Raw genomic sequence first — 27469 nt, forward strand, 5'->3', positions numbered from 1 at the left:
CAGCAGTGCTCGCTGCTTTACTGACACGGGTAACGAGCACCAAACGTGACGTCAGTGTGGAAGCTGCTCTTTTTTTAATGCTATAATTTTAGTGATCGTTCAGTCGATCGCTGACCTGTGAGTCAGGAAATAGCACAACCCCCCCACACATAACGATTTTTTCGAGAAAGTTTTCAGACGAACAAATAAAAGTGAAAAAGGTTTTTTTGCCCCGTCCGAATGTGTTGTGATCATTATTATTTATTTATTTCCAATATTTTTTTTTTAAAGGCCAATAGTTCATCTTTTAGTGTGTCTCTGTTGGTTTGTGTTGTTGGCTCATGTTAAATATTTAAGATATATATGGTTAAAAAAATGCATGGCATAAATGAACCGTGTAACTAAGAGTGCATGAGGCTGAGAGTATGAAAACTGGAATTCTTCCTCAGGGAAACAAGCTTTACTTCAGTTGGAAGCTCCACTTTAAAACTTCCACAGAAATGGGAATCAGTGCACAGTCATTACATTTAATTATGTTGTTGTTATGTGGACAATCGGAGGTGTGTAATGAGATAAAAGCAGAAAGAAAAGGCATGTGACTGGTAACATTTAGATGCTGGTTCAGATATTTCAACATCAGAAAATCAAACCACATTTCTGGCTACCGACTAAAAGAAATGTATCTCAGCTGCTTGGAAATTAATCTTCCTTAACTGGTGTGACATTTCAGGACAGACCCAAAGTTTCAGAGATTTGAGCCGTCCATCTGAGACCATTTTTATTTTTTCTGATATTATCTATTCAAATCAGTTTTATGTATAGAGCTCCAAATTAGAACAACAGCCTTCTCAGCCTTCTCCATTTTTTTGTAATGATACTACAGAGAAAACAACAACAGGCAGATAACTCCCCTATGAGCAAGCGCTTTGGCGACAGCGGGAAGGAAAAACTCCCTTTTAACAGGAAGAAACCTCCAACAGAACCAGGCTCAGGGAGGGTCAGACGGGTTGGGTGTGAGGGGAGGAAGGTGGGACAAAGACAAGCTGAGGAACAGAGCCAGAGATGAATAATAACTAATGATTAAATAAGACAGGTGCATGACCACATGGAGAACATCTCCACCCCAACCTCCCCCACTCCTAATAAAGGAAAACTCTTAGCAGCAACACAAAAATACCCCCGCCTCCAGCAATCTTTGTCGTAGCTTTAAAACCCCAAGAAATTCATTTAGTGGTTTAAAATTAAGTCAAAGTAAATATAAAGATCAATCGTGCTTTTATTATTCTGATGTTGACCCTCCAACTCTTTTTCACCTTCAGGTTATCGTGTCGGATAACGGATCTCCGGCTCTGAGCTCCACCGCCACCGTTGTGATCCAGGTTCTAGATGCCAACGACAACCCTCCCAAGTTCATGGAAAAACGTTTTGACGTCAAGCTGCCTGAACGGCGTCACGACGGTGGCAAACAGGAAGTCTGCAGGATACTCGCTCAGGATAACGACGAGGGCCCGAACGCGGCAGTAACCTACAGTCTGCAGGAAAACGTGGACGAGCAGTTTGAAATCGACCCAGTGACGGGCGTGGTCACATCGCACGGCGACTTCTTGCCCGAAAGCTACAATATTCTCACAGTAGGTGCTGCAGAAATTTTCACCACAGCAAGTTTACTTGTCCCGTCAACGTTTCATACGGCTGATGAATCTGAAGCTGTTACAAACCTGTTGTTAACGCAGTGTTTACTCATTGGATGAATTTACTGCATGTATGATTATTTTATCAAGCTCAATTTTTCCGATGTTTTGTGATGCAAACAGATCTGACCAATCAGACCACTGCATTTGGCAATAAGTGCACTCACAATACGGAAATAGTAAAATAATCGTAGGTTACCTCTGCTCAGTCGGCTCTCTGAACGGATTATTACGTTTCCTCAGATGTGTTTCCACCTCTGACATCCTTAAATCAGGACGTCAGGATCTCATCATCACTTTTTTTCACCGTTGTTATTTAAGGATTTTTTTTACACACACTTGCGATTTGTGTCCCAAAAATTAGGAATTTCATGTCTTTTTTATTTTTCAGAATGCGCTCGTTGTGCAACACCTTCAGTCTGTCAGCATCTATGTGTTGATCCTGACTCAGTCAGAGCGCCCCCTAGAGTCAAAATGACATAAGCAGTATGCGATTGTTATTGTATGTGGCACGACTGTTACCATAGTTACCATAGGTAACCAGTGAGTCCAGGCCCTCAGCTGTTAGTTCATCTGACGCGGCGACATGAGTGATGGTGTAATCGTCATTTTTGGTGAATCTGAAGAAAACATCTGGACGTGAGCTGGAAGTGTTTTCAGTTACCTGCTGGACTGGATGTGCAGGTGTGTCACAGCTTCCTGTTTAGTTTCTCTGTTTATTCCAGATTAAAGCTACAGACCAGGGCAGCCCGTCCTATTCATCCACCGCTCGACTCAACATCGAGTGGATCGCCCTCCCGCCTGCCTCTGCGGAACCAATCGTGTTCGTCGAGCCACACATCAACTTTGCTGTCATAGAAACAGACCGCGTCGCTCAGATGGTGGGCGTCATCTTGACGGAGCCGCATCGGGAGAAGTGGTTCGATATCGTGGGTGAGTGGAACCACACACACACTCTGAGGTTTGACCTTTGATGGAAGCCGAGCATCACACAAATGGCTGTAATGACCTTGAAAGTAAGACAAATGATGGGGAGAAGTGCTGCTTGCATTCACGCCTGCAGAGCGCCCACTTCCACAAAGAAAACAAATTAGAGGAATCACCTGCATCAGAGCTGGCTGAGCTCATAGTAATGATTCAGAGTTTCTCCGTCTCCGCTCCTCCCGCTAAACTCTGCGGCCATGGAAATGATATTTGACGTTCGCCATATTTCCACTTAGCCCAGAGTGCTGACTCGGAGAGTCACAGCTAACAGGGTCTCATCATTTTACAATCAATCCTCATGAGTTTCCAGATGAGCTGAAGTAGTGTGATTTTCTTAAGGTCAACCAATATAATGCAGCCCGTGCAGGACGAGAGCACCGGAGGAGGGAAATGTTTAGATGTTGGTGATTTATGTAATTTTCCTAAATGTGCCTGCTCGGCTTCAGCCAGAAGTGCCCCAGAAGTGTGTCGGCTTCACTGAAAGGCCGACATTCCCATGCGACATAACTCGACCCGCATGAGCAGAAAAGTGAGCGAGCGGGTTCATCGCTTGAAAAACTCAGAGTGACAGTCGAACCGAACCTGACTCAAGAGATCCAGTCACGACGTTTATTACTACAGTCATGTTATTGCAATAAAGAAAATTGATGCAGGCGTTTTTTTTACGTGAAAACATTTGATTGATAACTGAGGCATGGTGAACTGGTCCCAGAGCCGTGACCTGTGTTCACTCAGCGAGATGAGAGACCCCGGAGCGAGGCATCTGTGGGATAATGTTTTCAGCTTCTCCCTCTTCTCTTGATCGCCGATGTTCAGGGTTTATTTCATCGATCAATACAAAGATTGCATGAATGATTCCAGCAGGTGGCGAGGTGTCAGCTCCAGTGTTGGCATGGCTTTTATCTCGTGTGTGTGTTTGTCAGATGTTTGTGATGACACTGCAGCTGGATGTCATCACCAGGGGCCAGTGTTAGAGATGGTGTGGGGTCAGGTTTACGTCATCAGTCCTTCAGATGAGCTGCTGCAGTGAGGACAGAAGTCAGAATGTAGAAAGATTTTCCTGGTGATTAAATCAAACAAAGTCTGTGCTTCTCAGTTTTCCCCCTCCTTTTGTGCTGGACTTCCACCAATCAGCAGCTTACTTTCAATTCAACCTGTGTGTTTTCTGTTTAAAAAATCCCAGGAGTTAGATGTGACTCAGAAGGACAGATTCATCCTCCCTTTTCTGATTCGTCAGTCATGTAATCACTGAATAAACATGTGAAATTATGCTGTTACATACTGACATTTGCCTGGCGGCATCTCAGGCTTCTGTCTGTGCACAAGTGAAAAATCTGCAGTGCTTTCAGAAAACAGGTAGAAAAACTAGCAGCGGATAAATAATGCAAAAGGCCGGCGCTGCCTGAAGAGGGGGAAAGGATGGAGGAGAGGAAAAAAAGGTCTTGGTGTCAGCGGTATCAGCAGGACGTTTCTCTCTGTGAGCAGGACACAGCAGAGCTCCTCTCATCACCTGCCAGATGCCCACTGCAGGGACAACTGGCCTTTCCTCCTCTGCCTCCTCCCTCCTCTCAGGAGGCCGCCACGGACAGCTCTACAGAAATCCATGAGAGGCATGACATCACATTCAAGTGGAAGTCATCGCTGGCTGTTCCCTTTGAGGCTTGCAGGAAAACACATCAGGGTTTTGCCAAGTGCTTCCTGCCAGGCGGGGCGACGCGTGCAGAGAAAGACCGAGCTTCCTCCTGCTCGGCTGGCTGCACCGAGCTCGGTCTGAGCCAGAGCCCGGGCGTGACCCTGTGCGTCCCAGAGGAGGCGCTCGGGTCTGCTCATTCTCACATTTATTGTGATGGAGGAGCTTGTACACACAAATTCAAATTGTAAGAGTCATTTTGTCTGAAAAAAACTGATAATCTTTATAGTCTTCACCCTGTGCCTCCTCCTCCTCCTGTGTTTGCAGGGTTCCATCTTCTTCTCTTATTTTACTGTTTGGCACATGGGTGCTGATATCTGATGGGACTCTCTCAGACAGATATCATCAGGTATTTATTCCTCTGATTTGCCCTCCCCCCATCAGATGTCTATCGCCGTGCTGTGTTAAGGGCCAAGTGGAAACGGCAGCAGTGGGATGTTGGCTAGCAGGCGAGGAATGCAACCCGGCTGTTTGTGGATGGATGTGGCGCCCTGCAGGTTCACTGGGCACTGATCTGAGATCTGGGTCCTGGATCGGGTCCCAGAGGGGTGCATTAGGATGAGGCTCCAGCTTCTGTTCAGACAGAGCAGTTTATAAAATGTTTATCCCGAAAGGTGACATTTAACCCAAGACATGTTTCACTGATCAGGCTTAGGAGGAATGAAAAAAGAAAACCACATATGCAGTAAAAATCCAGTCATGTCATGTTAGAGGTTAAAGGTGTGCTCACACAGCTGTTAGCGGCTTATTGTCGATGCTTTTGCAGGATTTAAGTCTGAAATAAATCGTGCACATGTGATTTACTACTTTGCTCCTGATGTGGTTTTAAGCTTTAAGCTACGAGTGTTCATTGTTTTTGGAGTGACAGACGTCATCAGAACAAGCTCAGGTCTTGCTCTGTCCTGCAGGTGAAGACCTGCAGGACAGAGCAGGTCCTGCAGGTGAAGACTTCACCCACATGTTTCTGAGCACAGATGATAATTTGGGCTGAAGTTGATGTGCAGTGTGGGCGGGAGGACGTGTCTGCAGGAGGTTGTTTTACAGCAAGCAGAGCGCTGTGCGCAGAGATGAAGGAAACTGTAGAGCACAAACAGCTCAGCAGTTCTCTGCAGGATCACGTCAGGTACACAAACAGAGACGTTTGCAGCAGTGAGATTACGTTAGTTTAAAGTCTGAATATGAACGTTAATAAAGACGTACAGCCGGCAGAGCGACAGCTTCATTTAGTTACAGTAACTTCGGCAACACGCAGCTCGTTCTGGTCTTAAAACATCTGATTTTAATGCGTGTTGATGTTCATGAACGGAGGAACTCCTCACTGATGCCTTTGCTTCAGCGGCCTGCTGCTCACAGTCACGTGTTGGTGAGCTGTTGAGCTTTAACTCTGCCGATAACGACGCTTCTCTCATTGTGTGTTTGCGTGCTCCTGTAAGTCATGAATCTGATTTGCTGTATGTCTGCGGCGCCGCAGGAGTGAAGACAGTCCATCTTCGTTTTCTGACCCTCGGCCAGTGACTCGCGGCGCGCAGCAGGAGATGTGAGAAAATGAGCTTTTCCTGGTGGGGTAGCTGACCTGACCCCCTCTGCGGCGGCTCAGCCAGGTCAGGAGAACAAGGAAGCTGGCGGCCGAGTTGAGAAATGAAAACTTCCAGGTTTGTGCCTGGGAACAGTTAGACGGGGAAAGCGCAGCAGGACGTCTGTTGCCGGTCATGTTAACTCTTCCTCCTCGATTCGCCCTGAATAGGCGGTGGCTGCAGCTCTGCCGCAGTGCCCACAGGCAGTCATTACTCAGACATTTGTATGGTGATGTAGGGATGACATATCAACTACCACTGAGGCCCTGCAGGACGTTCAGAAGCAGGCTTACCTGTCCAACACTTCACACCTGAAACACAGGAAAGGAAGACACACAGAGACATTCGCATGTCATGTGTTAAATCTTTGCTTTCTGAACAGAGAGGCAGGGCTCAGACGTAAGAAGTTCAGGTGTTACTCACCAGTCTGACATGCTACCCAGAATGCACGTGTGAAGTTTCAGCGCTGGTTTGTCTCCACTACGTCACAGACGTGAAACTGCTTCAATTCGTTCAGACCGATGGATCCATCGGTCTGAACAAGAGCAGATTTAGTCTTTAGTTTGGTCTTGGAGGGCTGGGGTGGGATTTGGGAGGTCTGCAGTACTAATGAGATATAAGGGCTCAAAATCCTAGAAAAAAAGCTTGGCCTTCCGGCCACTGGCACCTTGCCCTGGTCGACATTCACAGGTTATGTAGACGGAGATAAATTCCTGAGATGAAGCTCTTTTTCTTCTGTGGGTCATTCTTTTCTTAAAGAAGCCTCCAGTGTCCGCAGGGATCATATAATTTTTTTCCCTGGAGACGATCAGTAAAGTGAATTGCTTGACCCGATTATCTATCGATCAGGAACAAACGCCAATGAGAGACTGTGTGTGTGCGATGAAGAAGTAAAAAAGAACAAGAGGACATCGAAGGCTTAGTGCAAAAATAACACTGCACTGCCTCGCTCATCATGTTACACAGTAATATCAGTGTGTGTGTGTGTGCGTGCATGCATGTGAAACGAGGATATCGTAATAAACACCATCTGGCTGAGCAGGCATGAGGCTTACCTTTCTCACGTACATCCACAGAACCTGCTGAGAAAGAGAGACAGAGAAGGAAGGAAGGATAAAAGGGAGGAAGTGTATGAAAAGAGCAATAAACAGATGGTGGGAGGGGCTCAGTGAGCAAATGCACAGGTACATCACTGTATGTGTCATAGTTCAGTGATTTGTGACAAAAAAAGTCAAGAAAACTCATTGGATAACCACGGACAATGGGATTCAGGTGCACAGATTAGAAGGACAAACACGCTAAAGTTTCCTCTTCACCGCAGAGTAACCATCGATGCTACAGCTCATAAGGTTCATACAGAGTTAAACCCTTAAATATCTGGTCTGTGTTCCTCTGTAAAATCAAAAGATAAAGATGGGACTGAAGTGCAGTTTAGTAGCTTTTCACTCCAACTCACAGAATGAGGCCCCAAAAGACATTAATACCAGTGAAGAACTCTGTCGTTAGGCTGAAAAGGGGCAAAATAAAACTCCTGGAGATACTCGAACTGAACGGTGTTGGTGTGAAAGCAGTCCAGTCTGAGAGGAATTTTATTCCCTTCAGCCTATTGTCAATGGCTATGTGTCTGTGACATCGAACACCAGGAGGAAGAGAGATGAAGGTTAATTATAGACGCCCCCTTACTGTTCTCGTGGTGCATGAAAAGATGGAAAGCTGTGATTGGTCACAGCTGTAGTGTGCCATATATCCGTGTCATGTTCCAGCAATAATCAGCTGATTGTGTCCTTTTTACCCTGGGAGGGTGCTGCCATTGCCCGCAGGGTGGATGGGTGGAGGTACACCTACTAAAAGTCTTTTTGATGGGTTTAAAGTTTTCGGACAAGTTTTCTGAAAGTCTTGTGGACACGATATCTCAAGAAATAGGTGACCTAGTGTTTTCAGATTTGGCTGCAGCTCATTAGGTGCAGCAATGCATCAGTTCATTGGTGCTTCCAACCCTGGCTGCTTCAGTTTGCCTGCCAAAGTATCCTGGGGAGAGATTGTGAACCCTGAGTTGTATGTGAGTGTTAGATAGAAAGAACAAAGTGCTTCTGTGAATGAGGCAAGCTTGGAGTGCTGCGGTGGAGTAGAGAAGCACATAAGAACCCTCCTTTAACTGTTTACCGAACCAGAGGTGATACTACAAAGTAATCAACTGGGAATACTTGGAATGGTGTTATTTGAGCAACACATTATCCTTCTAGCTTCGTGATTATGATGAGGAAATGGTTTCACAATCCTATCTTTGTTATAAACAGACACACAGTGTTTCAGCCTCTAATCCTTTATCTGTAAGTAAGACTGAACTCTGTGGATCATATTTCATGCCTCAGACCATGAGCCACTGCAGCACATCCAGCTGTTTTCCGGCGTGGACGCGAGAGCAGACGAACCAGTTTCTGCTCTGTTTGAACTTGAAACAAGCTTCAGTTTAAGCAAACCAAAGGTCACCATCAAAGGGAAGCGATGCATCGGAAAGGTTCACATGTTTAGTATCGAACTGCATGCTGCTCCACAAATCCAACATCTACCGCTGCTGTTGACAGGAAACAAACAGAGATCTCGGACAAGTGGTGCAGACAGGTGAGTGGCTCAGTGGGCCAATAAGAAGGCGTCACAGAGTTGTGCTGTGGACTCTGGTATGAGTCTGTGTGTCCCGCCTTACCAGCGCAAGAGTGTCTGACACACATTTGTTTCAAGTAGAAAGTGACCCGCTCTGCACGCTGCCTCAGTGTGGGTCACATGATGTCATCATAATGGTGATATCATAATGGTTCATAACTGGCTGTATGTGTAATTACATGTAAATGAAAAGCAGCAGCACCAACCCTGAATGCCCCCCCAGAAATTATTGTTAACACAGATTGCAAAGTGAATCTGTGTTAACGATGCCAATAATCGTCACAATCAGCCTAACTGGTAATAACTCAAACCTGTCCCCCTCTCGTCTCTCAGGTGGGGATGAGCAAAAAGACTTTGACATCCAGAAGAACACTGGGAGGCTCTCCATCGCCCGCCAGCTCGATGCGGCCCGGCGCTCCATCTACAACCTGACTGTGCGGGTCACAGATGGGCACCACAGCGCCATCACACAGGTTAGGAACACAAGTGTCTTCTTCTTCACTAATAAACAGATGTTTCAGCGCGCAGATAACAGCAGCACTTAGTGTTGGTGTGTGGACAGAGGAGATGAGATGGTGAATAAAATAAAGGTTGTTCCACTCATTACCAACGGCTGGAGGGCAGAATTCGATTGTTTTTACCTGCCTGTGTTTGAAACAAGTGACGACCTTTGTCTTTTCTGTTTACTGCTATTAGATATTTATATATTTTGATGTTTAGCATCAGGAAATCCTGAGACTAAATCTGCCTCATCGCACTCACATCACACATTTGGAAGCTGTTTGCGAGAAAGAGATAATGAGGCCAGCTAATTATTAGGCTCAGTTAGGCCTGCAAAGTTTTTAGTTTCATTATAATTATAAAAGTATACTGTTAAAAAGTTACACTTCGAAACACATCAGCTCTCAACAACTTCTGCTGAATATCTGTACTGAGGAACCAAAGGAGCCACATTGATCAGCTTACAGAATTCACCCCAAACATCATATGTGGGTGTTTTTGGGGGTTGTCTCCTTGTTACCCCTGGTCTTAATTTCATTAACACCCAGTTTAACAGCCCCCTCTGATACCTGATGCTGTACTTTGTGAGGAACATGACACTTTTGGCTGATACTGAATTAACAGTTTGGGTCTGTCGTTTATTTAAAGGGCCAGTTCGTCTCATTTAGTCTTCTAAAAATAATCCTTGTCTGTTAAGGAGGCACTTCACACAAATGGAGTCTGGGCTGACTCACAGTGACAGTAACTCACAGCTTTTTCATTTAATGAGACAAATAAAGGACTGAGACAACGAGCCACTTTTCATGTGAATTTATAGATTTCTGTGTTTGTGAAGCCACAGTTTAAACCACTTGTTTAGTCGAACTTAAACAAATACATCAAAGCGTCCAAACGTCATTTTCTCCCTGTTTCTGACATCAGAGGAAACAAACGGCGTGTCTGATGGCAGCACGCTGTGGCAGCAACACATACAAACATCCTACAACTCCATTTGTGTCTTCATTTTCAGTCTCAGGGTTGCTGTAGAATCTAACTCAAGATCCTGCGGGCAGTCACAGATCAGCCGTTTTGAAGCTTGACCTTTCACATTTGATATTGTTCATGCTGAGAATCCATTTTCTCAAACCCTGTGTGTCCCAACTGCAGGTCTACGTCCAGGTGCTGAACATCAATGAGCATCGGCCCGTCTTCCTGGAGCCGCTGTACGAGGTGAGAGAAACGACAGCCCGCTTGCATGTTCTACAAAAAACTGTGCTTTGTTGTGTATCTGACGGACAAACACCAAACCAGTTCCACATCACTGCTTTCCGCTTTCTCCCTTCTCATTCTCCGTTGCCGCCATGCTTTTTTGGCCATGTGCGTATGAAAACAAAGGCACATCTTCTATCGCGATATTTCATTTTCTTATCGTTGCCTAACATTGTACCGGTATTACCATGAACAGTATAATATGGCCCAGCCCTAATGAGAATAGATTCAAGCATACTGGAACCAGTTAGCGTTTGGAGTCCTGATGATGACGTCAGAAAGTGACGTGAACATTTTGAAATGTGTTTAAAATACTTATTCTGTGAGTTTGGATGAAATTTCATCCAATCTGTGGTTTTGGCCCAACAGTGATGGCCCAACTTGCATTTACTTTACATTTTATTTTAGTGTGTTTAAAAAACTCTCACTGCGCTGTTCCTACTGACTAAAATGTCAGGCTTCTCTGGATTCACTCGATAATAGCTGGTTATGAAGTCTCACAGTAAAATGTTTTGGAAGTCCTCTTTCTCTCAGTTGTTTGTCGGTCACAGTAATCAGCCTCCAAATGTTCTCTGTGGGTTTAAGGTGAGGGTTCCTGAGGACACCTCCCCATGGAAGGACATCCTACAGATCAGCGCTCAGGATGGTGACACCAACAGCAAGCTGGTTTACTCCATCCACAGCAGCCTCCACCCGGACAGCACCAAGCTCTTCCACTTGGACCCGAAGAGCGGAGTGCTGGTGATGACGGAGGAGCTGGACTACGAGAAGATCGCCGTTCATACGCTCACCGTCATGGTATTGAAAACTGCTGATTTACTACCACAAACATGTTTATGGAAGAAGAAACTCAGATTGTGTTTTCCATAATGTCCAACAGCGTGAACTTTGAATGCTGATGTTAATTAGAATAATAAGATGAAAAATAATCTCTTCGTCTGATCAGAACAGTAAAGTAAGACTTTTATTTGTCTTTATTCAACCCTTCAGTTTCTTTGTTCCTCCAGCAGTTCATTATCTCCTCGCTCGTCTGCAGGTGCGTGACCAGGGGATACCAGTGAAGAGGAACTTTGCAAAGGTGGTGGTTCACGTGGAGGACTGCAACGACCACTCACCGGCTTTCCTCAGCCCTCGCTATGAGGTCGGTGTCTCTAACCTGGCCCACGCGGGCACCGAGGTCCTCCGGGTCAAGGCCCTAGACAAGGACATGGGAAGCAACGCCCACATCAGCTACTCGCTGCACTCTGGTGAGCAGGCCTCTCTTTTTATTCATGGTGCTCCCTTTTCTCATTTTGAAAGCTGGAAACCTCTGAGTGTCAGGCACTTGAAGTGGAAGGTTTAAGGGCACAGCGATGATATCCGAGAAATCGTCTCTGTGTATTCACAGCTGCAGTTTCCTCCTCTTCGATCTTTTCTTACCTCACAGCTGAAGCCTGCTTTCGGCCTGCTCTGTAGGTTTTTCTCTGATGCTTATCGTGTGTGTTCAGAGCGGTTATGAAAATGCGTGACGGAGCATGGCGCTCGACCCGAGTTGCCGCAGTGGAATCCTTTATGCCTGCTTGCTGTGTTTCAGACAGCAGAGAACATCCATCTTTACAAGTGTTCTGTCTCAGATTCAGCTTTCAACACTTCTTTTTTTCTTTAAAAAAATGGGCAGTGGGCAAGATAAATGTCTCCCAGAGGAGCTTCTGCTTAAATCACTGCAGCAGATCCAAGAAAATCCCTCTTTAATTCAAATTCTTTGAAAATCTTCCTAAAAGTAGATCGTGGAAACAAACAAAGGTAATTTCACATTGAATACTTTAGCTTTTGTTCACCCACCTGTTTTTGAAACAGAGGAGTTTATATGAGAGAAGTGTGTTCAATATCTTGATATCTAGATTGATAACAGTCTTAAATTTGTTTAACCTGAATGGCTTTTCCTTTTTTCCTGAGTTTCTAATAATGATCATTTGGATCTGAGTACATCATGGTCGTCTCAGGCAAACTGTTCCATTTAAGAGGAACAGCCAATCAGAAGAAAACTTTCTTAAAGAGGAAGGGGCTAAAAGATCTTGTTTCAGACATCATTTTGAAAGCTCAGTAATAAAAGGCATGGAGCTGATTTGATTTCTTGGATTGCCAACAATGAAAGGTATTTTTGAGGTATTTTACCAGTGGGATATTTTATTTGTGTCAAACTTCCTTTTCTGTGTCCCTGCAGGTAACATCGACAACGTTTTCAACATAGATCCAGACTTGGGATCCATAAGCGTCTCCAAATCTTTGGATCTGCAGCCTCAGGACCTGTTCCACTTGACTGTGAAGGCCACAGATCAGGGTTTTCCTCAGCGCAGCGACCTCTGCTCTGTCCACATCCACGTCCGGGTCTCTGAACAAACCCCACCCACTTTCCTCTCAGATGATTACCTGACGGAGATCAGCGAGCTGAGCGCTATTGGTACTCCCGTTGTCACCGTGTCAGCCTCAAGCCCAGCTGCGGTGCATTATGAGATAGAAAGCGGTAACCGGAACGGAACATTTTACATCAACTCCTACACGGGGTTGATTTCCACACAGGGGCGCCTCGATTATGAGACCTGCGATTCGTACAAGCTGAGAGTTACAGCTTCCACCACAGCTGGAGCCGTGTCCAGGACGGTCGTTCACATCTACGTGGTCGATGAGAATGATAACGCGCCTGTGTTTGAGCAGAGGGAGTACCAGGGGCAAATAGGTGAGTCCGCTCACATAAACAGCATGGTGATGGGAGAAAGAAACACCCCCCTGGTCATTCGGGCCTCGGATTCAGATCGAGATTCAAATTCCTTGCTGACTTATCAAATCCTTGAACCAGAGGCCCTGAAAGTCTTTAGAATAGACTCGAGTATGGGGACCATCTCCTTAATTTCACTGCTGGACTTTGAAACCAAGGCTGAGTATCACTTCACGGTACAGGTGAAGGACTCAGGGGAGCCATCGCTGTATGCGGCAGAGCCGGCCAAGGTCACTGTTCGCATCCTGGACCTGAATGACTGCCCACCACAATTCACTGCCTCTGTGTATGAGTCATCCATCATCCTCCCAGCTGTCAGAGATGCAGAGGTGGTGTGCATCACAGCTTATGATGCTGACTCAGCAGTGTCATACAGCATCACCGAGGGAAATCTTCATAATGCCTTTTCAATTCACCCCAATACCGGACTCATCACTGTGAACAACGTGTCTGACTTCAGGCCGTTTTATCAGCTGCATGTCAAAGCCTTTGACGGCCTCTACAGAGATTTAGCTATTGTCAACGTAAGCGTAACAAACCTAACGGAGAGTGACCTCAGATTTGAGCACAAAGTCTATTCAGCGAGCGTTTCTGAAAACATAAAGACTGTCAAAACTTTAGCAGCGCTCAAAGTCACAGGATGCTTTTTAAACGAACCTCTTTTATACTCTGTCCTAAACCCAGCAGGCAGGTTCACAATCTGCCCAACAGCAGGCCTACTCGAAACCACAGGAGTCCCTTTTGACCGGGAAGAACAAGACGTTTATGACGTTGTGGTTAAAGTGCAGGACATGAGAACCCCACCGAGAACAGCCATCACCAAGGTCAAGGTTTTCATAGATGATGTCAATGACAACTTGCCACAGTTTTTAAACTTGCCTTTTTCAATGATGATTTCCGAAGACGCGGAACCAGGAGATGTTTTGTATCAAGTGACCGCCATCGACAGAGATCTGGGAGAAAACGGAGCCATTGTGTACAATTTGGAGGAAGACTATGGCCTCTTCAGAATAGATCCAGACATTGGCGACGTGTCCCTTCAAAGACCTCTGGATTTTAATGCCCTGAATAAGTACGTACTAACGGTGTCAGCTATAGATGAGGGCGAGCCCAGTCACAGCATCATGGCTCAGCTCAGCATTCAGGTGAGGAATCGAACCAATCCAGTCTTCCAGACTCTTCTGTATCCGCTAAAAGTCCCTGAAGATGTTCCTCCATTCACCACCATCCTGCACGTCCAGGCGAGGAACCCCGAGGGTTACAGGCTCATCTACAATCTTGAAGAGGAAAACGCTTCAAAACACTTTCACATTGATTTCAAAACTGGTGTGCTGACAGTCACCAACCCCCTCGACTATGAGAGCCAGACCATGCATGTGCTGACAGTCAGAGCTACTGACTCAGTGACCGGAGCTTTCTCAGAGGCCTCAATTGAAATAGAAGTGGAGGATGTCAATGATAATGCCCCGGTTTTCTCTAAGCTAATGCACAATGTGAATATCGCAGAGGGGCTCCCAGTTGACACCTCTGTGATCAAGCTTTCTGCCTCTGATAAAGACTCTGGTAGAAATAAAGATTTGACCTTCCACATGGTGAAAACACACGGAGATGAGAGTGATTTCTTTAAAATAAACTCTCAGACTGGGTTGATTGTTACAAAACAGGTGCTGGATTATGAAAGCAGGAAACATTTTAATTTAAAAATCAAAGCCACAGACAATGGGACCATCCCTCTCAGCAGCGAGACTTTTGTGACTATAAATGTCACCGATGTCAACGATAACCCTCCGGACTTTGACAGCTCCCGGTATAAAGCCACACTTGATGAAATGGCAAAGTGTGGCCACATTGTCATCAAAATCCAAGCTTCAGACCCTGATACTGGTGACCTGAATAACCTCAAGTACAAAATTCTCTCAGGGAATGAAGGCCGGTACTTCAATATAAACGAATCCTCGGGTATCATCTCCTTTTCTAATGTCTGCAGGAGGAATCTCGATCCTCACTATAACCTGACTGTGGCGGTTTCTGATGGCGTGTTTCAGAAAACTGCCCCCGTCAGTATCGATATGATAAACAGCAACAGGCACAATCCATACTTCAAGCAGAGCGTCTATGAAGCAGAGCTGGCCGAAAACGCAGAGGCGGGAACTCGCGTGATCCGGCTAGCTGCAATCGACCCAGATGATGGGCCGTACGGTAGCGTTGACTACACCATCATAAACAAACTTGCTGATGAGAAATTTGCAATCAGCAAAGATGGGCAGATTGTCACAACTCAGCCACTGGACAGAGAAAACCCCTCCCAGAGGGTCATAGCAATCAAAGTCATGGCTAAAGATGGAGGTGGTAAAGTGGCGTTTTGCACTGTCAAGATTATCCTTACAGATGAGAATGATAATGTACCGCAGTTCAAAGCATCTGAATACCAGGTTTCAATCCAGTCGACAGTTAATAAAGGCTCCCCAGTCATTCAAATCATGGCTTATGACGCAGATGATGGCAAAAATGCAGACGTCACCTACCTGGTGGATGAAGCGGAAGAAGTGACCGAAGACATTATTGAGATAAACCCTTTCACCGGAGTTGTGAGTGTCAAAGAGAGCCTTGTGGGCATGGAGAACAAGATCTTCAACTTCAAAGTCAAGGCTCGTGATGGCAGCCTTCCTTTTTATAACTCCACAGTCCCCGTCCAGGTGAAGGTTGTTCCGCCAGAGGTTCCTCTTCCGAAGTTTTCCGAGCCACTTTACACCTTCTCGGCTGCAGAGGACATTCCCATAGGGACTGAAATCGGCGCTGTGAGGGCGGACTCCGACATGCCCCTCATTTACAGCCTGGTGAATGGGAACACCGTTGAAAGCAACAAAGACAAAGTGTTCAGCTTGGACCAGGAAAGTGGAACTTTGTTGTTGCAGAAGAGCATTGACCACGAAAAGACAAAGTGGTACCAGATAGATGTGATTGCCCAGGGGAATCACAACGGGACGGACGTGGCATCTTTGGTTTCTGTCAGCATTCAAGTCCAGGATGTCAACGACAACCAGCCAGTGTTTGATGCAAGTCCATACAGAGCTTTCCTGGCTGAAAACATGCCTGCTGGAACCACTGTTATTCAGGTGAGACACAGGAAGCTTCATTTGATACCCGTCATGGTTTAAGCAAAGTGTGTATAAAAGTCTGAACTGTTATACACACTGAAAAATGCACTATAAACTCGCCCATCCACTCTAGTTACCAGACTGCAGTGTATTATATGTTCTGTCTGAGAAAGGACTGTTTCCTCTGATATCCTTGGGTAAACAGGGAGTTTCCAGCAGGGATTTTCCTTACCTGTTTTTGTAGCAGATCATCATTAGGTTGCTGAGGATGGTCTTACACCCAACGAAGCTGCTTTAGGCGGAAATATTTACCGAAGGTTCAGGAAAGTTAGACTCTGCTTTCAGTGCAACAACTGCATCATTGCATATATAAATATATTCCACACATGTAGCAATTAAAATTTAATGCTATTCTTCCAGCTGCTCTCACAGCGGATTATTTTCAGATTTCATACTATTCATCTTTTTAAACTAGCCCTTTCAATACATTATTGAAAAATGTAAGGGAAACATCACCTGTGATTTTTGGGCGTAGAGCAGACTGAGTAGAAATGGTGTCATTATTGGTTTGCTCTTTCAATAATAGAGTTGAGCAGCCCAAGAGATTTTAAAGCCACTGGAGTCAAGACAAAGCCAAGGCTTTGTTCTCAATTTTTACAGAGGATGACATTTAGGCACGGATGCAAGACTATCACACTTTGGATACCTTGGTTAGCTTACTTCCCCAGGACTTCTACAGTGTGGAAATCCAAATAATACACCATGTGCTGGAGCAACTGCCCCCTCTAAGAAACAACCAGGACAGGAGTTTGTGAGAATCAAAGTTCCTTAAACTGTTCAACACACAAATGAATCCATGATGTGTTTAGGCTGGTTCATAAGTTCAGAGAAAAGCAGTTGGTGCTTCAAATATAACACATACAACATAGTAAACATGGAGTATTTTTCTACTGGCAGTGCCAAAAAATGCACATTAGCATAGATTCAGATACCTGCTAATCAGTGTTCATTACATCCAAATAAAATGCTAGAATTTCACTGTGCACCAAGCCTGGAGCTCAGACAGAGTACAGTAACCTCCCCACAGACATACCATTGGTCAGATAATGTCATTGAAAAGGCTCCAACAGCACAAAAAAATGGTCCAGAGGTCTAGTTCAGGCAGACAGCTAGCTGTTACAACTGCGTGTGTCACCTGTCAGTCAAAGGGGGTGTCCAAATTCATAGGTTGCATGAAGCTGCATTTATACGCCGATTACCTCACAGTGACGCGACGAAGGCTGTCCAAATTTGTAGACTCCGACAAATGCGGCCGACAAATGCGTCCTCCTTTTCCCCAGATTTCAGGATGGGTCGGGTGTATCCTTCGTGGCCCAACCTATCCCTGTGCTTTGACATTTTCAGAAATGTCTGTTACCCACCAGATTGATAGCTAGCTGGCTCACTAGAGCCGTTGAAAACAGCGGACTCCCAGCACATCGTTTTCAAACCCCCACGGTCTTTCGCTACTCAGGTTAACCATGATATACAGGTCACTTAGATAACTTAAAAATGTTATTGTTTGGGTATTTTCTGTGTTTTATTTGTTTCTGAGTAAATCGGTTTGGCTGAGATTAAAGTTATAGTTTTTACACAGCTGAATAAACATCAAACAGAAAACGGATTAAACAGAAGTGTGAGATGGTTGAGAATTTACGCCAGTGTCCTGTTATATTTTAGATAGCAAGGAGCAGACAGCTGAGTTTATTAAACTACACCGAGACAGATCGTGACACAAATCTGAAGGCTACACCGTACAATTTCACAGCTGCTCACTTCTGGGCTACCCGGCCTTCGGAGGACCCAGCCCACATAGACTGCATCCTCCTGAGGCTGGGTCCTCAGGAGAATGCAGCCTATGAATTTGGACACGACTAAAGAGGCCATGCCCCTAATAATGCAGACAGTAAGCCTTAATCCAATTTAATCAGGTCAGTTATAGAATAATTTTCTCCCCGTGTTTTGGTGGGAGAAATTATCTATAGAGACCATTATAGTTTGAGCATCACACTGTAAACGTGTTTATTCCAACATGGGAGTCTGTGGGACTGACTCTCTGCTGGATCATCTGCTGGATGCCAGAAAAACTGCAGGTTTTGGCACTTCGGGTGTCAGTTTTTTTCAGTTATATCAAAGAAGCTGATTTCGAGTTTACAGAAGCTGTGATGACAGGTAAACTCAGTGCATACCTCTGAAAATGCTGAATTATGGATGTTTCCCTGGTTTTCTGTTTATTTAAGCATTAGCTTAGCTTAGTGAAATCCTGCAGCAGTGTATGAGCTAAAGAAACACCTGGATTCTGCAACAGCATCCCATGTTCAGATACAGTCTCAGCACAACTCTCTGCACGTATCCACCTTTAGGTAACGGCCAACGACCCGGACACAGACACCAACGGTGTGGTGACCTACACCTTGGAGCCGCTGCCCGATGACACTGCATTGGACATTACTGAGGTGTTCTCCATCGACGGGGAGAGCGGCTGGATCACCACACTGCGAGAGACCGACTGCGAGGCAACCAGGGTGTACAGGTTCAACGTCGTCGCCACTGACCACGGCGGCAACGCAAAACTGTCATCCAGCGTCCTGGTGGAGGTGATGGTGACGGACGAGAACGACAACCCGCCAAAGTTCACAGAGGAAGTGTACCGCGGCTCGGTGGTGGAGAACAGCACTCCCTACGAACCCATTGTCTACATGACGACCACGGACGCTGATGTGTCGTTGGAGAACCGCCTCATCACGTGTTACATCACAGGTGTGTTCATGGGTGTGTGTGTTTGTAAATTTGAGCCTGTTTGTTTTGCTCTTGCGTGTCTGGGCATTACGTTTGTGTGCGTGTGTCAGCAGTGTTGTTTTGTCCGTGTTTGCGTGTTTATCAGGGTCCCGTTGAAAGAGTGGCCGCTCTGTTACGAAGATGTTAATGTGGTGAAATGAGTTACGTGTTAATCACCCCCAGCAGAGAGTCAATATTATTGAGCCTCAGATTAATCGCACTGCACTGCCAGCTAACGAGGGGAGAATACCAACAGGTTGCCCTGCAGCTAACAACAAAACAAAGCCTCGAATTAATGCAAATCCTGTTTTCCCCCAGACAGTTAAACCGTTCTAAAGGAGCTCTCTGTCACACTGCGGTTTTCCTAACAGACGAGTATTTGCTTTGGAATAATTTATAATAGAAGGTTTGTCTGATGCTGACATTTGCTCTGCTCTAAGAAGCGAAAACAGAAACAAAGCCTGCCCACCTCTGCTGTGATTGATGAGAGGATTTTACTCCCATCACCACAGGACGATTTTCTATTCTGTTTGTTTTTTCCTCCTATATTTAATTCCTTTAACTTTGCAATTGCACAAACATTCACATTGTTGTTCTGGGGGCTGTTTGAGACGCTTCACGCTGTAAAAATGCTAATCTGGCTCCCAGTGAAGGCAGCAAAAGACATAAAGAACGTCCTGTGTAATGAGGACATGACTTCAGCGTCCTCAGCAGCAGTGCAGACTCTCAGCTTTAGTTCAAGCAGGTTAACTAAATGCTAACTGTTCAAGAGTGACAGAGTTCCTCCCTCTTTATTGTAAAATCATTTTAAATGTTAGGAGTTTTTTCCCCCTGCAGTCTCTCTCATGAACACCTCGAAGAATACCCCATTCCTCTGTGTTGAGATGCTCTCAGGTTGCTTTTGCAGTTTACTTTGGGTAATTATCATCTGTTCTGCTGTGAAGCTGTGCAGAAGTCTGTACACGTCACACTTCATCCTGCTGTTTCTATTAGCAGTGAGATCATCATAAATCACCAGAGAGCCAGCTCCACTGCAGCCATACAGGCCCAGGCCATAACACCGCCTCCGCCATGTTAGACAGAGGATTTGGATGCATGCACTTTTCTCTCCATCATTTTGCTTCATCTTCATCCTGTTTTCATCTGTCCAAAGAGTTTTACCAGTACTAAATAATAAAAATAAAAAATATATAATGAAAAGAAGAACGATATAGAGAAAACCTTTCTTCACTTCTGTTTCTTTAAAAAAAGTGACAAAAATATGAGGTAGTGCTGAATTCCTGCCAAAATAGTGCACAGATTATTTTCCAAATACAGAAACAAAAACATCAGAAGATTAATTTAAACTCTTTATTAGTCAGCTGTGTGGAGACCAGTGTTGGGTAAGTTACTTTAAATTAGTAACTTAGTTACATTACTAGTTACTTCTATCAAAAGTAACTCAGTTACTTCAAGTTACTCATTACTTTCAAAGTAACTAGTTATTAGGAAAAAATAACTTTGGTTTTACTCAGAATTCTCTTGTTAATGTGTTGCTTCCGTAACTGGATACCAAGCAAGATTGCCAGTCTTCTAGCTTGCTTACTTGCCACAAGTGCACTGTGCCACCTACCAATAGAAAGGAAAAAATAATGTGCATATTTCCACAAGAGAAATCCCACGCCTGGACCGTCGTTGTCCGCCGCCATGATTCTAGCACAGCGTCATGTGCACTTTTTACATCCAACACAAAAACTGCAGTCGTGGTGCTTTCGATTGTACTCAGAACTCGGGAATTCTGCCTTCTGAATAGGAAGATGTAGGTAACACCAGACTGCATACAGGGCTGGACTGTGACAAAAAATTGGCCCGGGCATTTTGACTGACCGGCCCACCATTATAGGAAAAATCATAAAGCCTTTGAATGAAAATAAACACTGTTGTGAGAGTGATGTACACTGTTTTGATGGTATATATGTATCAATCTAACAATCGTTTGTTGTAAGATTCAGATAATTATTTTTTAAAAGCTAGAAATTTTAAATGAGAATAAGAAAGAAAAGTATGTCTTTGTGCCCCCCTTTCCCTGTTAATGCCCTACATGCCCCCCTGGCAAAACTTTGCTAGACCCGCCCCTGTACATTTCCCAGCTGTCAGCTACCTAAAAAAGGATCCTGGTGTTATTTGTCTCTCAGAAACAGTTCATAACTTCCCTTCAACTCATTCATGTCACCTAAAAGGTAAACCTGTTTCTCCATCACCTGTTCAGCTCTGATGATCCAGTAAGGACATCTCCTGGTTTCATCTTCATGTTTCCCTCTCACCAGATAACCAAACCATATCATGACCAGCAGCTTTTTTACAGCTGTGGCTCCAGCAAACATCAGCTGATACTAGAAAGTAATATTAAATAAATTCTAACAACAGCTGACCAAGCTTAAACGTGCTGCTGTTGTTTAGCGCGACATCCGCTGGTTTCCTCTTTCTGGCACAGAGTGGGAGATAAACAAACAAGAGAGAAAAGCCGATCAGCTGATCACTGATCAGTTTCATGATTGAAGTAGAAACGGGAGAGGGAGGGGAGAGAATGAGAGAAGAAGAGGCAGCTGTGCAGCAAAGACACAGAATAACTCCAGCTTTGTGTCTTTTTCATTGTAGCTGAAGTCCGGGACAAACTGTTCCTTTTCACCTCAATAAGAAACGCGTAATATTTTCTCTGAATACCAGACGATTCCGTTTTTTACGGGATGGTTGGCAATTAGAAACTCCGTCATGCTAGCTAGTACCCAGTACGAAAAAGTCAGCATAACGAAAATAATCTCCACCTAAACTTGGTTTATGTCTGACCCAGATAGACTGCAGACTCCTCTTGCCTCCCCTTTCCTTCATTCACCTGCTGGCCTCCAACACTTGCTAATGTTACTGAATCTGTGGAAGCTCCACGATAGCCACCACATGAAGTAACGACTAACGACCCTATCTAAATCCCAGTAACGATTAACGCGTTCCTGATTTTGGCATAATAACTAGTTACCGTGCTCGTTACCACAATAATAACGTAGTTACTGTAACGCGTTACTTAATAACGCATTAGTCCCAACACTGGTGGAGACAGAGCAAGGCGGTTGTTTCTCAAATCCATAACATGAAGTCTAACACTTTTATCTTCAGACTGAAACGCTGACCCATAAACATCAGGAAAAAGTTTTCAGAGCAGAGTGTGTCTGTGTTTTTAGGTTCTGTCTGTAAAAGTGTTGCTACTCTCACATTATCATGTATTTAATATTTTGGGGGATTGCTCTGAGTATTTGATGCGTGAGTGGAGGGGATTTTTTTTTTTTGACTGAGTTATAGATACTTAATATTAATGCAGAACATTTAAAAACAACAAGCTGACCCGAGGTGCCTTCAAGTCACAGCAGAGGGTATAAAAATAAACAGGACTCAGATAAAATATATTAAAAAGTTAAACTTAAATGAGAACAACAGATTAAAAATGCAGCAGGACGTATTAGACTGAAGTAAGAGTGAAGACTGAGGTCAAACAGCATAAAAACACGATTAAAATAAAAAGACTGGAAAAGAAATAAAAGGAATCAAATCAGAAATTAAATAAATATTCAAACTTCAGCTACAGGGAGTCAGGAAAGAATTAAAAGTTGATTTTCCTTCACACCAAATTGTAAACAGGGATACACAGGAGGGTCTGACTGATCTGATAAGGTTCAAAATGGGACAGGTTAGTCAAAATTCATCCATGCTGACCATGTCGACCCCTTCCAGAGTGAACCGATGAACATTTATCCAAAAGTTTGAGTCACAAAAGAAAAGATCAGAAGAGAAAAGCTGAATTCACGCTCATTAACGTGATGCTTCAGCAGAATGAAGGACAAAGCAAGCTTTTCTGGTAGAAGCCTAAAGCAACAGTGCTCACGGCTTTCTACCTCTGAGAGCATGACGCCAGGCCTCTCTGCTGTCACTCACGTCCTTCTTGCTCCTGCAGCCGGAGACCCGCTGGGTCAGTTCGCCATCGTGCAGGTGGACGAGGGCCAGTGGGGTTTGATTGTGAAGGAGAGTCTGGACCGAGAGGCCAGAGACAGATACGCCTTGAGAGTCACGGCCACCGATGGCAAGTTTGAGGCTCCCATCAGCGTGGACGTCCATGTGCTGGACATCAATGACAACAGCCCGCTGTGTGAGCAGGTGAGTACAGGTTACTTCAGCTCTGCAGTTAGATGCATGGAAGCCACTCAGAGTGAAAATGGTAAGGGGAAGTGGACGCTGGGCTGTTTTTGAACCTTTATTTTTTAAAGCGTTTGTTTTTCCTTTAAAGGTGCTTCTGGGAATATCTCCACATTAAGAGTAAAGACAAAAGCTGCTGCTTCCTGTACAGGCTGTAAAGCCCCCGAGGCTAATTTATGAAACTGAGCTATTAAAAAAAAGATTAGTCTTGACTTCGTGTAACATTTAATATTAAAGATGGTTTCAGTATAAAGCCAGTATTTCTCCCTGTCTGTTTCCTCACAGTCATTACTAGAGTTTAATGGAGACAGATGCATGAAATGTTCACCATCATAGATCACGTATCATCCAGCAGCCAGGAGAAATATTTCTATCATAATAACATATTGTTTAACTGAAACCAGGTAAATAACATTTGCATGAATAATCTTTACTTAACAGTTAATAAAGTCCTTTTAAGTCTTTATAAGCCAGTTATAAAACTGGCTTTGACACAAAGTCTTCTTAAAACAAGACTTTATGGAGTATTGCATCATAAGCAGTTAATAAGTAAAAAATAATTTATTTATTACGCTTGGAAGGTTTGTGGTAGGTTTGTAACATGTATATTAAACAGTTAATTGTGACATAAATCCATCCATCCACCCCCTCCATGTATACATCCATCCATGCATCCACCCATCCATGTATACATCCATCCATGCATCCACCCCCTCCATGTATACATCCATCCATCCATCCATGTATACATCCATCCACCCATCCATGCATCCACCCATCCATGTATACAACCATCCACCCATCCATGCATCCACCCATCCATGTATACATCCATCCACCCATCAACCCATCCATCCATCCATGCATCCACCCATCCACTCACCCATCCATCATGCATACATCCACTTATACATACATCCATTCATCCACTTATCCATGTATACATCCATCCATCCATCGATGCATCCATCCATCGATACATCCATCCATCGATACATCCGTCAGTCCGTCTGTCCCTCCCTTCCTCCTTGTGCCATATGTTATGGTGTCAAAGTTCAGATGTAAGTAACAACTTACTTAACGTGACCTTTTTCTCAGCTCTGTAGGTGTGTTTCTGCTGCTTCCTGTTTTTTCTCTTTAATCCAACGCTGAGTAGCTTAACTGAAACCCACCCAGTAAATGCAGGCCTGATTATTGTTATTATCCTCCTGCTGCAGCTCGTGTACAAAGAGGTGGTGATGGAAAACTCGCCCTCCAGCGTGTTTGTGCTCAAGGTTTCAGCTTCCGATCCAGACGTGGGCACTAATGGCCAGATTTCCTACACACTCCACGGGCCAGATGCCGACAAGTTCCACCTGGAACACAGGACAGGTATGATGGTGTCTGTTTGACGTCAGTGCACGGCATCCCTGTCAGCGCGAGTTTGAGGGTGCAATAGCATGAACTGACATCCATCACCTGATATCTTCACCACCTGCTGAGACATCAGTCAATCTTTTGACCCACTCACAGGTCAAAAGCCGCTCTTGTCATATTGTGTGTAAAACTAGAGGTTGATTTTATACTTGAATATAGAAAAGTAACACGTGCATGGATTTCCAAAAGTTCAAAGCTGCTTTAGATTGAAAGTTGATTGTATCATGATGTGAAATTTGGGCACTTACAGCCCCAGACTGTACAGACTGTTCAAATCTTGTCCAAACAATCCTCCTCTAAGTGTCCACCTCGTGTGGATACTTAGATCATTTAAAATATATATATAATATAATAAAGAAATGAATGTTCTAAGTGGGGCTTTTAAAGTTCAGAAAAGCAAGAACACTACCACAGAAAGTTCTTGGTTGGGCTTGAAGGTAAATCAAAGCTCCTGAACTTCATGGAAGAGTCATTAGAAGAAAAGCTTTCCTCTGGAAGTCTGAACATCAGAAGGATCCCGGTGCCTTCGTGAAACATTTTCAAAAGAAAGTTTTTGTTAGAAAGACGTTTGGAGAACAAAGAGTACAGGATCTATGAAAAGAACTCCTCTCTGTGGGGGTGCATCAGGAAGAAATGGAAAGCCTCCATAAGTGGATGGCTCATAGCAGAGCACAGTGATCCTAAACACACCTTAGCATCCACTGCAGACTAAAAAAACACAACGGGCTCAACCCGAGGCCAAGCTGAAGGCATTAGGATTGAAAACCTAGACTTCAAAAGAGGCGCACCATAACGCCGTAAAGCCCATGAAGATGAGAATGTGCCCAAAAATCCTAAAGCAGGAATTCAAAGACTCTCCGTTCCCTGTAAAGTCTTTACAAGCTGTGATACCTGCAGCAAAATAGAATCCAAAATAATCAATGAGACATGCTCACACCTTCACGGGAGCCAAACTTCAGCAAGGTGTGCATGAAACACTAAAACACCGACGGGGACAAGCTGGTGATGTGTTTAGGTTCCGCTGGAGTTTAGCATCCTGCCATTCACGCGACAAAACACCAAAAAGTTTTAACATTTGACTGAGTAATATAAGTTTATAATACTCGGGCCTAAAACTGTCACCTGTAAATGAGCAGCACCACAGTCACACGATGTTTGTGTCATGGCGATGAATAACGTGTGCGGCCTCTTTAAGCTGCTCGTTAGCGGAGGCCTGTCCTTCGTGGCTGGGGTATTTCCTGAATATTTTATTGCTTATCAAATGTTCATAAAGAACAGGAAATGCAGACACTTTTGTTTAGTGAGGCAAAGCAGTGTGACTTATCTGACTCCATGCAGACCAGTTGGACTTTGTCTTTTTGGAGGGAGTGACTATCAGTTTTAAGCAGGAAACACCATGCTCACCTGCTCACACCTCAAATATTAAAATAACACCTCACAATATTCATCTCAACACGCTACATCTGACCTGAAGATGACTGCTGATACTTTAATTATAAGACATACGTCATCATCTGCATGTGCATCACCAACGTGTGGAGATGTGTTGGCCTTGTTTTGGGGATGTTTGTGTTCCGCGGTTTGATGGTTGTGTGTCGTACACCTGTCCCAGGTGAGCTCTTCACGCTGGCCGTGCTGGACCGTGAGAGGAACGTGGAGTTCAACCTGGTGGCGAAGGCGACGGATGGCGGGGGTCGATCCTGTCAGGCCGACATCCTGCTGATGGTCCAGGACATGAACGACAACCCGCCCCGCTTCTCGTCCAGCCACTATGAGGTCACCGTGTTCGACAACACCACTGTCCGCACGCCGGTCGCTGTGGTGTATGCCAAGGACCCTGACACAGGTGAGCTGCTGCTGCTGAGTTTGACGTGTCGCTGTGGGTGCAGCGAAGGTGGAGTAACTAGACAAACTGAACACGGAGTTGTTTATGTCAGGTCCGAACATGTTGGGACAAACCCTTCATTTTGGTATCAGGTTAAAGCCTGATGCTCAGGCGTGCCTGTGTGTGTGTGTGTGTGTGTGTGTGTGTGTGTGTGTGTGTGTGTGTGTGTGTGTGTGTGTGTGTGTGTGTGTGTGTGTGTGTGGTTTGACTGATCCCAAACATAATAAAGGCAAAGCCGTCCATGAAACACCCACCTGAAGTTCACCTTTGCTGTGTTGTTCCAGCTGTGATGGGAATTATCTGCATCACGTAGCTTTTAACCTTTGACCCCTGCAGCATGAGCACCTCACTCATTTTACATTTTTAGCTTCAGTTATAGCTGACTCTTTCTAAAAACATTGCGCTCTAAAACAAAGAATCCTAATTAATCTGTTTTCATTAGAGTCTGCATTTCAAACCTGAACTTTCACCCTTTAGATTTTTACTGCCACATTTCTGCTTTTAAACATGACATCAGAGCTGCCGCGCTTCCTGCAGTCGGTCGCGTGTCTGCGTGTCCTCATTAATGTGTGAAAATATGTGGGTGTGCCTTAATGACAAAGCAAAACCAAAGGCCACTACAAAAGCAGCTAAAAATAATGTCAGCCATAAAAGCCGTTTAACTTGGCTTTGGTGTCACATTTGGACGTCTGTTATTATTTCATGCAGTGTGGGTAGTCCTGAATTACTGTAAACACTGCCTTTTTTATGTACAGGTGTTGCTTTACCTTTTTAAAATGACAATTAAATCTAGAGAAAACTTTAATAAGACACTTTAATGATAAAAAGTAGTTTTATATGCAGTTTTTGTAGTTATTTTAAGGACAGCCAACGTCTGTGTGAGAGCTCTGATCAGTGTCTGTGGGGTGGGGGGTTTCGGGGGATGGAGGGCAAACACGCCTCTGCTTTG

The 27469-nt window shown here is 44.6% G+C and overlaps 1 protein-coding gene across 4 annotated transcripts in view; it reads left to right on the forward strand.

Annotated features, from left to right (window-relative positions):
- The window catches only part of fat2 (FAT atypical cadherin 2), a 94694-nt gene that overhangs the window by 27390 nt on the left and 39835 nt on the right, over positions 1-27469 (forward strand). For all 4 annotated transcript variants that reach the window (XM_086304991.1, XM_086304990.1, XM_086304988.1 and 1 more), the window contains exons 5-15: positions 1299-1610; positions 2396-2603; positions 8913-9052; positions 10227-10289; positions 10914-11126; positions 11365-11575; positions 12532-16199; positions 18584-18980; positions 22981-23180; positions 24437-24590; positions 26248-26481. In XM_086304991.1, coding sequence (XP_086161117.1) covers positions 1299-1610; positions 2396-2603; positions 8913-9052; positions 10227-10289; positions 10914-11126; positions 11365-11575; positions 12532-16199; positions 18584-18980; positions 22981-23180; positions 24437-24590; positions 26248-26481 — 5800 coding nt within the window. The remainder of the gene's footprint in view (positions 1-1298; positions 1611-2395; positions 2604-8912; positions 9053-10226; positions 10290-10913; positions 11127-11364; positions 11576-12531; positions 16200-18583; positions 18981-22980; positions 23181-24436; positions 24591-26247; positions 26482-27469) is intronic.

This window comes from Aulonocara sp. 'chitande type north' Nkhata Bay, linkage group LG2 (assembly GCF_057382095.1).
Source record: "Aulonocara sp. 'chitande type north' Nkhata Bay isolate Kocher_YH1m ecotype deep benthic linkage group LG2, A_spYH_male_GT1.1, whole genome shotgun sequence".
Taxonomy (NCBI): domain Eukaryota; kingdom Metazoa; phylum Chordata; class Actinopteri; order Cichliformes; family Cichlidae; genus Aulonocara; species Aulonocara sp. 'chitande type north' Nkhata Bay.